We start from the raw sequence: 13,730 nt of genomic DNA, 5'->3' as shown, positions 1-13,730 counted from the left end.
CACAGTGACTTCTAAATGGGTAGATCAACAAACGTATCATTGTTGTAGTTGTTAGAATATTCCAAATGACTCAATCCATCTTCTTTTTTTTTAGGATAAGATTATTTATTTGCCAAACACAAAAATAAAAACAGGATAGGAAATGACAGCAAGAATATTTGGATCACTTTTGCCATTAAAATATGCTTTGTTCTGAATTTTGTTTTCACACTCTTCCTTTTCAATTATGTGAAGGAAGGTTTTAAATGGGACATGAAAAGAAGATAATATACCTGAAAAGCAAATGTGTTCCATGATTTCTTGAAATCTCGCATGCCGACATATGATTCTCGTGGATGTGTAAATATAATTAAATGGCACATAAAAAAGTAAATGACTTTTAGTTTGCTCCAAAAATAGATCTAGGCTGTCTCAATTTTTTTGATTTTTAAAAGACCGCCAATTTGTTTACGTAAAATGTAGCAGTAAGCTCTCATCACTTTGTGCCATTTATGCCATGGGAAAATAAACAAAGAAAACTGTGACTCTCATAGAGCGAGTGACTGAGAAGGTGGCACTTTGGCTCAAATGCCTTCAGAAAGACTGTGGCCGAGACCTGGTCCTTAAGTAGGTGCATGGCTGTCTTCATTTCCCAAAGTGCAAGGCTGTCTTTTAAAAACCATTTTAATAAGCAGCATGGAGGATTAAAACTTAATTTTATTCTTCTCCATCTTCAAAAAGTATCGTAGAAGGGACTCATTTTTTTGTGTGTGTGAGGAAGATCAGCCCTGTGCTAACATCTGCCAATCCTCCTTTCTTTTTTTTTTTTTGCTGAGGAGGACTGGCCCTGGGCTAACATCCGTGCCCATCTTCCTCCACTTTATATGGGACGCCACAGCGTGGCTTGCCAAGCGGTGCGTCGGTGCGCACCTGGGATCCAATCCGGCGAACCCCGGGCCGCCACAGCTAGCATGCACACTTAACCGCTTGCGCCACCGGGCCGGCCCCAAGGGTACTCATTTTTTAACCAAAATAAAAATGTATTACTGAAAATAGTTCTTAAAAGGCTGGTCCCCTAGACTGCTTCGCGAGGAGGTGTGTTTCCCAGGCTGATGATCACCCCAGGTGGCTGGCCAGCCTTCCGCCCCTGGGGAATGACTGTCCGCATGCGGGAGTCAGCTTGTAACTTTTACATGAGTCTCAGTTGAATGAGTATATGCAGGGTCTTGTTTAAAACAAGTTGTTTAATGTCAAGTGTGAGTACTAGGAAAGACATACTTGTCTAATGCTAAAAAGAGACACTTCTAAATTCTAATATATCCATGATATAATTTTATAGATATAATTTTATTTGTGCATTTTCTTACTCTGTCTCTAAATTTACCAAGTCAAGATTAGAGCACCAGCACGAAGCAGGCCGGGTAATTTCCATGCTATCAGGTCCCTAGGCAAAACACGCATGTGTACACACACACACACACACACACACACAGTGTCACAGAGAGCAGCAGAAGTCTAATGATCTTCAGGCTCTATGTGGCTTTGTCTTGGACTCCCCGGGCCGTAGCAGCTTCTGTGCTGTGCCAGGTCGTGTTTGGAGTTGGCTTGCTTACCTTCTACCCCTCTTTGCTCAGTAGCCCTCTACCACTTGCAGAGGAAACGGGCTGTGGTCATTGAGGCTGCCAGGGCCAGAGAAAATGTAAAGAGCCTCCCTTTCCCTGCAGAAGCCTGACCTCAGTGGGAGCACTTTTGTTGGGATGCCTGCCTTTCTCTTAAGGACTCAAATCAGGGGAGTTGACATACCATTCATCTGCTGAGAAAAACCAGAAGGCTGGGAAATGGTATCTTTCTATTATTTGTGAGTCACAAATAATACAAAGTAAATGCTTATGAACCATATCACAAAAAAATACATTCTTTTTGGCTAGTTAGCTTGTTAAAACCACTTATTTGAGTTTAAGTTCCATTTACATCATGGACAGAGGAGCCAAAATAGAAAACAAGTTTTTGATGGAACCTCAGTTCTTTGTGGAGAGTCAGGGTTTCTAAGATGCTAGCTGTTGAATTCCCCAGTCAGAACTGCTCATCACGTAGGAGAGGGGCCAGAAACTTCTTGATTTGGAAACCCACCTATTTTGGATGTAAATGACTAACCAAGGAAAGGTAATGCTAGAGGTTTTTTTTGGGGGGGGAGGAGGACCAGCCCTGAGCTAACATCCAATGCCAATCCTCCTTTTTTTTTTTTTTTTTTTTTTGCTGAGGAAGACTGGCTCTGGGCTAACATCCGTGCCCATCTTCCTCTACTTTATAATGGGATGCCGCCACAGCATGGCTTAACAAGCGGCGCATCGGTGCACGGCCAGGATCCGAACCGGCGAACCCAGGGCCGCTGCAGCGGAGCGCATGCACTTAACCGCTTGCGCCACCAGGCTGGCCCCTAGAGGTTTTTTTAAATAATCAAAATTTGGATTCATTTTTATTTTTACTCGCTTGAACTATAGTAACAGATGGGTTAGCTGGAGATCAGGAGAAGTTATTGAAAGTCTTGATTTTAAGAGATCGGAGAGTTATGTTTGCTCTCAAAACCCTAAAACCTTCTAGAGTTGTTGGTCTAAACAAAATTTTTGGATCATGTGAAACATGTAGACTTTGAGATTGCCCACACGCATCTTCTGTTGTGAATTTTTTAAAAAGCGCACCCTGTACTTGACGGTCTGTTGGGAAGATGGCAGCCACTCGTGGCAGTGTTGGCATGCAGCTTGAGTTCTTTAAGTACATGGACAACCCTAGAGCTAAAGTTCTTGTTTTACAATTTTATACTGATTCCCATAAGAAAATTAACTAATTGCAGTTTTCTTTTTGTCCCTTTGCACCTCTGTTTGCTGCTTTCTGTCTCTCTCTCTTTCACATCAGTCATCTGGGCTTGGCACTGACTCACGTCCCCTGTCCCCTGCATCAGCCCATCGTCCCCCTGCATCTCCCACAGAGCTCCCTAGGAGGTGTAAGGAGAATGACCACCAACCGCCAGGTTTCGAGCCATCCAAAGAAACTGTGCATGTGCACGGAGAGCCCCCCTTGGACTCTGAAGGCAAAGGGAAGCCATATTTAGGGGACCAAGATGTGGCCTTTAGCTACAAACAGCAACCTGGCAGAGGGACCACCCTGTTTTCCTTCTCCTTGCAGCTCCCTGAGTCATTCCCTTCTCTTCTAGATGACGATGGCTACCTCTCTTTTCCCAACCTGTCTGAAAGCAGCCTCCTCCCGCAGAGCTTGCAGCATTATCTCCCAATCCGCTCACCCTCCCTCTTGCCCTGTGTCCTCTTCATCTTTTTCTTCCTGCTCTCTGCCTCCTTCTCAGTGCCGTATGCCCTCACTCTCTCCTTCCCTCTGGCTATGTGCCTCTGCTACCTGGAGCCCAAGGCGGCCTCCTTGAGTGCCTCACTAGACAATGACCTGAGTGACAGTGCAGAGGAAGAGGTGTGTACCTCAGCACAGAACACACTTCCCTGTCGTGGTCGGGGCTTCGGTCCAAAACAGTGGTAGACGCTGCTGCGATAGTCGTCCTACTTTCAGAGCCTCATTTATTGTCTGTGCAAATACGTGAAGAGGTTTTTGTGTGTTGCGGAGTACGGCCAGCCCCAGGGTTAGGCACAACACCATGTGGATGGAGCAGTCTGAGCCCAGCCAGAATCGCTCTGCTACCCACTGAATTATCCGGGTTGTGAAGGACTCGGCCACAAGTCAATTTTAGATAACCTGTTAGCTATGTAAAAACTCAAGATTCAGTTATCATTTAATAAAGTAAATTACAGATAAGACAGATCAATAACTTTGGACTAGATGTATGTTCCTGATACAATCACGCACGGTGGTGATACACTCTGGGTAAACGATGCTTAAGGTGAGGTGGGAGAGGACACGCTGTAGGGATGCATCATCATCGTCTGGGTAGCTTTCCAAAATTGTAAATGCCTCTCCTCCCTGGAGATTCTGAAGTGTCCCCGCTGCTCTCTTCTACTGTCATTGCCAAACTGTCATTGTTACTCACAGAGGTGAGCCAGATCCTACGGGTGTGTTGGGTCAGAAAGACCGTTTGAGTAGTTGAAAACGCCCATGTGACGTCAGCCTTTGGTGGGGCAGAAACTGGCCCAGAAAGAAGTGCAGTTGAGTGCAGCAAGTTTGAAACAGTCAGGAAAAGACTCACCTAAGGTTTCCACACGTTGTAAAAATGGGCTGAAATTTCATCAGTACTAGGAATGCCAAAGCATATATTGGGTGGCAGCGATTCTTTCAACTCTGGCCAAAGCCAAAAAACCCACACACACTGGACAGGCTGGTAAGGTCAGGGAAGATGGATGGGCCTCTGTGGATCTCAGCCAGGAAAGTGTTTAGTGTGGAAAGGACTTGAGCCTTCAGCCTCCATTTGTGAAGGCCTGCCGCCTGGCAGTCTCCTGTCCCTCATCTAAGCCATCGGGTGGGTTGACGTCGTAGCCAGGAGTTTTTCCTCTTAAGTGCTGTCCTTTCGCACCACTCGTATCTGTGCGAACAGCCCCAGCAGTTTCCCTTTTTATAGGCTTCACATAGACTGCAGGGAAAAAGAACAGAAGCTGCTGACGGAAGCACCCAGCTGTCACCTGCCCCACTGCTCTCACCTCCCCCGGCCCCTCTAGCTCTTCTGTTCCCACGAAACAAGGATTTTTGTGGCAGGAGACAAGCCCAGTACTCCTAGCATTTGGGAAAAAAATCACAAAGTCAAAGCAACATTAAGTAAAGAAAAGGAAGTCTGTTCAGTTCTGTGCTTAGCTAGAAGTCGTAATTTGAGCTGTATCTGTGAGTATGTAGCATTGTGAGGGTGTGTAAGGATCTATATTTGGTGGTATTATGACCATTTCTTTGCAGTAGAAGGAAAAATAATGGCAATGGTCTCAAAGATGTTTCAAATACAAGTTTAGGCTTTTTAATTTGGTATTGCATAAGAGCCCTTTTCAAGGATCTTGGGTCGTATATGACTTAGCTCCAACTATACACACACACACACACACACACACACACACAAATACATAAAACTATTTTCATACATAGAAAATATTTTAAGAGAAAACTACTTTAAATCCTAGGCTTCACTATTTCTCACCGTGGCAATATTATCAAATGGTGTAAGACTAAAACATACAACAGTTAAGAACACAATATTATCTAAAAAGACTATTTATAATATTAGCTGGTTTCCAACCTAGACATATATTTTTCCTTTAGCAATGGAGTTAGTCATCAAGCTAACATAAAGCAAAAAGATTGTCGTTTTATGCTGTTCTGAACACTAAACAACTGAACTTGTATGTAGCAAACCACACAGCTCTTGTGCCTAATCCGGGGTGCACCTCTTGTTGTAATCAGTGCATGAGAATTCATGTTATTCTTGGGCATGTCTGCATTACATTGGCAAAACAAATCACAGCAGTTACTTGTTGCAGCTGGTGGCAGTGGGACGGGAGCTGCCCAGTCCATGACTCCGTGTCATTGCAAACCCCTGAGACTGCACGCCAGTGCTGGCTGTGGCAGTCTTCGCAGCCTCCTCGCAGGCCTGTTCAGCCATGACAACTCTCCTGACAGGAGACTTCGCATTTGGCCATCTGTTCAATGTTGTCTATTAACCCCAAGTGTTAAGAGCTGTGCACTGTAGTTCATGCTGAGCTAGAGAACCCATATGTAGGTCATTCAGGTGAAAAAAATGCCATCTGTTTACTTGGCCTGTGTTATTCTCTAGGCCTCAAGCACTTTGGCAGCTAAACTGCGTGATTTCATAACATATAGTTCAGCTCTGTCACTTTTGTTTTGCAAAATCACTAATGACTGTAATTCTTTTTAAATATTTTATCATCACTACTTACATATTTTCCATGTGATATAGTGGCTTAATTAGTTCCAGCCTTTCTCAAGAGCAAAACCCAGTAACGAAAGGCTTAATCATTTCAAACTATAAAGCGGCTGGGCAATCACTTTTTTTTTCTCTTATAGTTTCAGAATGGTCAAATGAAAAGGGAGAATATCAAGAAACATAAGAAGAATTTAGCTCATTATACCAGAGAATGTAATTATGTGTCAAGTTTGTGAGGAATTTTCTATTAATACAAAAAAAAAGGAGATGGATTCAAATCTGGAGGAAAAAATTGATCACCTAATTTTAACATTTTAAATCGTATAAACATAGTTTTATATGATAGTTTATGATGTGCTATATGTTTTGCGGTTTTGTTTAGTCATAGTGTGTTATACAAATAACAGTTGCTATTAAAGCTGCTTTATTCAGCCTTTATTCCTTCATTTATTAACTATTTATTGACCAGGCACTATGTTTGTTGAATGACTGACTGACTAGGTGCTAAGTAGAAATTTGAGGGAGTTTGAATATGGCCTACGCTATTTCTTTGTGTATAGCTAGGAAAAATAGTAGTAATAATTATGGAATATTATATTGATATCAATACGTCACAACTATTATAGGCATTTTTAGCTGTGTGTGTGTCAGGCATTGTATAAAGCATTTAGTATCCATTACCTGATATAGTTAGGGCTATTATTTTTCCCATTTTACAAGAAGGAAGTTGGGATTAAATATAAAACGTGCTCAGTGTGTCACAGATTTACATAGCAGGATTTGAGCTCATGTCCGTCTGGCATCAGACCCCTCACTTGTAGCCACAGTGGTAATTTAACACCAAGGTGCTTGGAACGTTACTGAAGTAAATTTAAAGCCGTGACGGAGATAATCTATATAGGAGGATAAATACTTTCCTGAACTATTGAACTCTTTGCACAACTACTTAGCACACTGAGCACAGGTCATTCTTACTTGTTGTTAAAAGCTTCCAATTTCTGTAAGTTATTCTGTGTTCCTGACTTGAGCTGGCCTCTCCCTGGACTATCAGTGCGGAAGCCATGCTAATGCCATGGCAGTCCTCACCCTTCTAAGAAGACGAGTGGCCACCCCCAGGTGTTGCCAGGGTGGTCGGGTCATGAAAATATATCAGCACGCTTTCTTTACCAGCGTACTGAGAATTATTTTCCACTTAGGCATAGTAGCAAGGGTGCCAACATGGCCACCTCAAGCGTACACGCCAGGCATGAATTCTGATTCCTTTTCTTTTAGGAACATATGCAATGAAAGTTTCGCCAGTGCCGGGAAGCCCGCCTGGCCAGAGCTATGTTGCTGTGAGCACAAGTGCCCCAGTCGCCCCGTCTTGCTCCTCCTTGTCCTCCGGAGTGAAGGACTATTCTAAGAGGCAGAGTCGCAAGCTTACAGCCCCCAGTTTTGGTTTTTCTTTTCAAAATATTAATCACACATCTTTGCTCAGGGGAATTTTATTAATAATTAGTTGATATTTTTGGAGCAGACGTCAGCTAATATTATAGTAAGGCATTTAGATGTACCATTTTCAGTGGCTATGACTCTGCTCTACTCCGGAGAAAATAGTTTTTGTTTTAAATCATAAACCTCTATGAAACAGATTCAAAACTAGTCCTGAAATTACTATTGTGATTCTCTCTTAAAAACCTAGGCTTTGTCAAATGCTGTGCTTTGTTTTATTTGTTTCCAAGTAGATGTCTTTCTCTCTCTCTCTCTCTTTTTTTTTAGTTATTATTATTTGCTTCATTTGAATGGTTTTTTTGGAATGAGATATTTAAATACATACTTTGATATACCTCTTTATATTGGAAGGTGGGGCAAAATAAACAACATACACTCTTAAAAAATATCTAGTTAGCAATGCTACTTGAAAATCGAGTTACGTTTTTCATCTATAAAACATGTGCCTGTGAGTCACTGGCATGTGCTTTTTATGATTAATAAGCAAAGCAGACAGCCTGATGGTCATAGAGGGATATGGATTATCAAAATGGTATAAATGAGGGGCTGAAAGTCAAGTGATGGTTACAGTAGCTTTTTATTTAAATTTACATTTTAATTTACCTTTCAAATGTGACATATTACTAGATAAAAAACATAAACATCAATTTTATTTGCATTAACATTTTTAGGAGGTCTTTCTCAGGGATTTAGTTAAAAGGGGAGGAAAGAATGACAGTTTGGTTTTCCTGAGACATGACCCCACAGAAGTCAGCTTGGCTAACACAGTCCCTGCGGCTCCCGCAGGCCGTATGCCCTGGTCTCCCTCCCAGTGGCTCTGCTGCTGAAACCTAGCTCTGGCCTCTCTTTTGCTTTTGCTTGAACCTGCATTCTTGTGGGGAAGGTAATACGATACAGATCACAGAGAAAGAGAATGAGCTGTTGGACCTGTGCTGTACCCTATTTGACCAGATGGGTTTGTTTTCTATTCCTGCCTACCTTCTGGAACCTGATCACTTCTGTGATCAATAGACTGACAGTGAGCGCACAGACACTGCAGCTGACGGGGAAACCACCGCCACAGAGGTTAGTATCATAACTGAGGGTGGCTGGTAGTTGCCTAGCAAACATGCTTTGTGGGGGGCTCTGCATTTAGGAACTGCATATGCTTTTCTAGTGGAGATAAATTCTAACTGTAACAGTAGGAGTTACATATATTTAATTGCCTAGACCCGTGGGTCTCAAACTCGGGCCTGCATCAGAATGATCTAGAGGTCCCATCTGTATGTTTCTCATTCAGAAGAAGGTTTGGGGTGAGACTCAAGAATTTGCATTTCTTTTTTTTCTTCCCCCCCCCCCCCAAAGCCCCAGTAGATAGTTGTAGGTCATAGTTGCACATCCTTCTAGTTGCTGTATGTGGGATGCGGCCTCCTCATGGCCGGAGAAGCGGTGCGTCGGTGCGCGCCCGGGATCCGAACCCGGGCCGCCAGCAGCGGAGCGCACGCACCCAACCGGCCCAAGAATTTGCATTTCTAACAAGTTCCCAGGCACTGTTGACTTGGTCAATTTTGGAATCATATTTTGGTAACCCTTGACTAAACTGAAAATTATTTTTTTTAAAAAAAGTATTCCCTTATCCCAAATGAGAGACTATTTATGCTTGATAGCCATGATGAGTGGGGAGGAGGGTCACAATTAATTTAATTAGCTTATAGACTGGATACAGATATATTTTTAAATCCCAAATGGTCAAATAATACTTGTCAAAATTCTAATTCTTCCCTTAACTCATCTTCCTGGGCTGCACATAGCTTACATCACTCAAAAGAAATAAATTCTCTGGCCGGCCCAGTGGTGTAGCGGTTAAGTGCGCGCACTCTGCTTCAGTGTCCCAGGGTTTGCAGGCCCAGATCCCGGGCGCGGACTGACACACCACTTATCAAGCCATGCTGTGGCGACGTCCCATATAAAGTAGAGGAAGATGGGCACGGATGTTAGCCCAGGGCTAATCTTTCTCACCAAAAAAAAAAAAACCAGAATTGACTTCTCTAAGGAAGAGAAAATTAGCAAATTGCTGTTAGTAGTTTATTGAAAAAAACCATGATCACATTGAACAATGATAGGAGAGATACTATGCTATTATTTATCCTTTATTAATTCTTAAGAATACATTAAATGTGTGTATAGCTTATGTTCTTTTTCAAATCTTCTCTACCAGTAACTAATTAAAATTTCTGTAACAACAATATTTATCTATAGTAAGGGAAGTCAAGATGTTCATCTCCTAAAGTGCTAGCAGAATTTATTTTTTACTTTGTAATAGTATTTACTTTAGGTTGTTTTTTACATCATCCAATAATAACAATATTTTCTAGTTGGGTATTTAGGAAGAACTAAAAATGTTGTAAGTAGTATCTATACATCATTTAATTGAATATATCTTCAGAAAAACATTTCAAAATGGAGTTTTATTAAGTTTATTCCTTTGGAAATGCCAGAGTTCAGTTCAAAGCTTAGAAATCAGTTTTTTAAAGTTAAAAATAATATTGTAAAACTAGTCATGTGTCACTTAATGACAGGAATACATTCTAAGAAATGCGTCATTAGGTGACTTCATTGCTGTGTGAACATCATAGAGTTACTTACACAAACCTAGATGGAACAGCCTGCTACACACCTAGGCTCCACGGTACTAATCTTACGGGACGACCGTTGTATATGCAGTCCATCGTTGACCAAAAAGTTATGTGGTGCATGACTGTAGTATGCAGATTCTTTTAAGCAATTACATATAAATTTATTACAAGTTAATAATTTTTTATGCCAAGTATAACAAAATTACATCTTAATTTTGTAAGAATTAGTTACATGTAGCTACTTGTTAATACATTCAGTAAACTTCCTTGTAATCCTAATGTGTGCTATAAATGAAAAATATTTTAATAATAATACTTTACATTTTTATAGCAGTTTTAAATTATATATAACATTTGAAGCATGCAAATTCAAGTAACATAGGTAGATTGTGAAGCTTAAAAATAAAACGATGTGATGTGAACCCACCACCACTGAAGCATTAGCATCCGCCAGCACTGTTAGAATTATCTGTGTGTTCTCTGACACTTGTAAACGCTTTCCCTTCTCTTGTCTTGGGAGCCAGCACAAAGTAGTGCAGGGTGGGGCATGCTGGGCAGGTGGTCTTGTCCTCATGACAGATAAGGAAACTGAGACCCAGATAGACTAATTGATTTGCTTAAGGCCACTTGCTCACATGTCGCCCTCTTCTCACCTGTAATTGCACTCTGGACCTCCTCTTGTCCCGGGGCATAAGGCCAGCTCTGGGTCAGGGTGCCCGGGGTGAGGACCGCGGCTTCACTGCTGATGCTTGTGTGGCTTGGCCTAGTTACCTGGTGTTTGGTACTCGGATATGTACCAGCCCAAGGATTAGACAGGTCTTTCAAATTAGAAAAATAAGGGTAATGAAGTGGCTTTTAGATAAATTTGTTGTAGTTGTTAAAAACTCAAAAATTATCCTGTCTGTGTTTTAAAGAAATGATGTTAATGTTGATGGTAGTTGATTTCTTTGTTTTTTAACGTTTTTTTTTTTAAACTTTATCAGACTTCTCCCCAGCCAAATTTGTTTTTAAGTATATGGGTTCAAAAAAGTTTAAAATGTGGGAACCTCTGTGTTAAATTCTTTGAGCCACAGGGGCTGGCCTGGTGGCGTAGTGGTTAAGTTCGCATGCTCCACTTCGGCGGCCTGGGGTTCACAGGTTCAGATCCCGGGCACGGACCTGCACACTGCTTATCAAGCCACGCTGTGGCAGGTATCCCACATATAAAGTAGAGGAAGACGGGCACAGATGTTAGCCCAGGGCCAATCTTCCTCAGTAAAAAGAGGAGGACTGGCAACAGATGTTAGCTCAGGGCTAATCTTCCTCACCAAAAAAAAAAAAAAAAAAAAAATTCTTTGAGCCGCAGTTCTCTGGTCTACAAATTGGGGATAATAATAGCTAACCTCACAGGACTATTGTGAGGATTAATACTCTCTAAGGGAGCTCTCGTTATTGGGTAGTCATAGCCATTCTTGTGCATTTTAATTTTAATGTGATTTCCTATTCTTCTTGAATAATTTCTAATGTCCATTAACGACAGCCCTCTAAGCCCTAGCTGTCACCTCCCAAGCACGTGTGTGTGCTTGGTCACACTTGGAAGTCTCCGAGGCTCAAGTGCCAAGAACCCACTGAGCAAGGAGTCTTGTCCTCCTGTCTTCTTGTCAAGCTTCATAATTTGTGTGTGAGAATGTTGTGGTTTGTGTATAAGAAAGAAATGTCGTCCATCTGCAAGAGCAAACCAGTGCCCCACTTAGCAAGTCTGTATAGACCATAGTTCTTCAATCTTAGAGTCAATTGCATGGTAAGACTTTATTTCCCGCTCTTTCTTGATGCTGGCAGTCGGACCAAGAGGAAGATGCAGAGCTCAAGGCACAGGTAGAAAATTAAAAGTAAAACGAAAGCAAAACCCAGTGTGTGATAAGTCATTGTTCGTCTCCGGCGTTACATCTGCCAGCATGCTCTGTGGCCGGTTACCCCGTTGACGGTGCTGTGTGGAGGGGGGACCTTTGTTCCTGTGGCCGGTTACCATGGTGCTGGTGCAGTGTGGAGGATGGCGTTTGTTCTCGTGACTACCATGTCACTCACGTTTCCCTTTCTTTCCACTTTTTTCAGAATAGTCTGATTAAGCGAATAAAGGGTGAAAATGTGTATGTCAAACATAGTAATCTTATGTTAGAGGTTGGTATTGGTATATACCAGTGCATGTTTGTGTGTGTTGATTTTCTTTGAGTGACATACCTATGGGCTCGTACTATGATGCATGAACCATGCTCTCACCTGTGAATAAGTGGGGATGACTTCTTAGCTTACTGTGATTCCTTCCTCTCTCCTAGATATAGAACCCTTTTCTTGTGTGTGTATTTATTTTAATTCTCTCTGGTTACATGTGAATTTACACTTTTTACAATTTACCTTTTAAAACTCTTGATTTTTATGCTTGCGTGAACTAGATTTTTTTTTTCCTCAGAAATATCACATTTTCACCAGAGTGTTTGTGGTGGTGTCTTGAGCTCTGATCAAAATTCTTTTATTTTGATTACTAATGAGATTGATATTACTTTAAACAAAGAGAGAGAACAGGAAGGAAAACAAGTAAAATGTTGACTGTTGGGTTCTTTATGTTCTGAATATAGGAGCTAGATAAAACTCAAGATGACCTGATGAAACATCAGACCAATATTAGTGAGCTGAAAAGAACCTTTTTAGAAACCTCCACAGACACCACCGTGACGAATGAATGGGAAAAGAGGCTTTCCACCTCCCCCGTGCGACTGGCCGCCAGGCAGGAGGATGCGCCCATGATTGAGCCACTGGTCCCTGAAGAGGTTGGTATCCAGGCTTTGGGCTGCAGCTGTCTTCTGCTCCCTAGCCTCGCTTCTCTGCAGGCTCACCGCTGGGGGAAGGATTTGGCACGCTCTTGAGTAGAGGATCTCACCACTTGTCTGTGTATAACCTGAACTAATGTCCTCAGTGCTCCAAGGAAGGGCTATAGAGTCAAGTGATGAAGTGGCTGAGGGGTGTATAATCGCCTCTGGTGGTGCTTAGTGTGAACAGGTAGCCACGGGGAAGCTGTGGTGCCAATCTGCTTATTCTAGCTGGAAACATAGATTTCACATCTGGGAGAAATGGAGATACTATCTTAATGAACTGACACTTTTTCTGAATATATTTCTGCTGCTGCATTAATGTGACTACCATGTATTTCTCATCAATTGCAAGATGAGGCTTATTGAGATAGTCTCCTGAGTATTTCTGAAAGCTCCTGAGTATTTCTCATCAATTGCAAGATGAGGCTTATTGAGATAGTCTAATATTTGACTAAATGGTGACCTGAACTTGATAGCATTTCAAGACCTGTTTTACTCTGGAAATACTACACCAGGCTGTTACTGGTATAATCAGTGTTTGATTTTTATTTATAACTGTTTTTTTAAAATATATGACTGGTTATTTTAACTGATTTATAATCAGTTGTTATTTGATTTTTAATAGGGAAGGTAGAGGCCAGAATGTCTTTCTACGAGTCTACCGTATAGGAGAGCTCTCTGTACATGCTCAGCCAGAGGACGAGGGTCCAGCTGGGGTTCCTTCAGGCCCCCACCAGTGACAGTGGTGCTAATATGACTGTGGGCTATTAGACATCATCTTGCTCTGTCTTTCAAAAGAAGTAGTTTTTTAAAACTCCGTCTTCCTAGCATCATATTGATTAACTTCTTTCTTATCAAGACTCCTTTATTGTAAGATATTGGTCCAGAAAACAAGTACAGAAGAAAATTAAAACTTAAGCC

The 13,730-nt window shown here is 41.8% G+C and overlaps 1 protein-coding gene across 22 annotated transcripts in view; it reads left to right on the top strand.

The window, feature by feature from the left end:
- EPB41L3 (erythrocyte membrane protein band 4.1 like 3) overlaps positions 1-13,730 on the top strand; it is a 237,465-nt gene that overhangs the window by 210,333 nt on the left and 13,402 nt on the right. For 11 of the 22 annotated variants that reach the window (XM_087438856.1, XM_087438851.1, XM_087438852.1 and 8 more), the window contains 4 exons: positions 8,360-8,413; positions 11,782-11,817; positions 12,055-12,120; positions 12,576-12,767. In XM_087438856.1, the coding sequence (XP_087294982.1) occupies positions 8,360-8,413; positions 11,782-11,817; positions 12,055-12,120; positions 12,576-12,767 (348 nt within the window). Of the gene's footprint in view, positions 1-2,892; positions 3,457-8,359; positions 8,414-11,781; positions 11,818-12,054; positions 12,121-12,575; positions 12,768-13,730 lie in introns of all 22 variants that reach the window. The other 11 variants (XM_087438860.1, XM_087438850.1, XM_087438865.1 and 8 more) reach the window with 5 other exon arrangements.

Source organism: Ceratotherium simum, chromosome 14 (assembly GCF_057802395.1).
Source record: "Ceratotherium simum simum isolate JZ-2026a chromosome 14, ASM5780239v1, whole genome shotgun sequence".
In the NCBI taxonomy this organism is placed as follows: Eukaryota; Metazoa; Chordata; class Mammalia; order Perissodactyla; family Rhinocerotidae; genus Ceratotherium; species Ceratotherium simum.
This window is presented reverse-complemented; position numbering and strand designations above follow the sequence as displayed.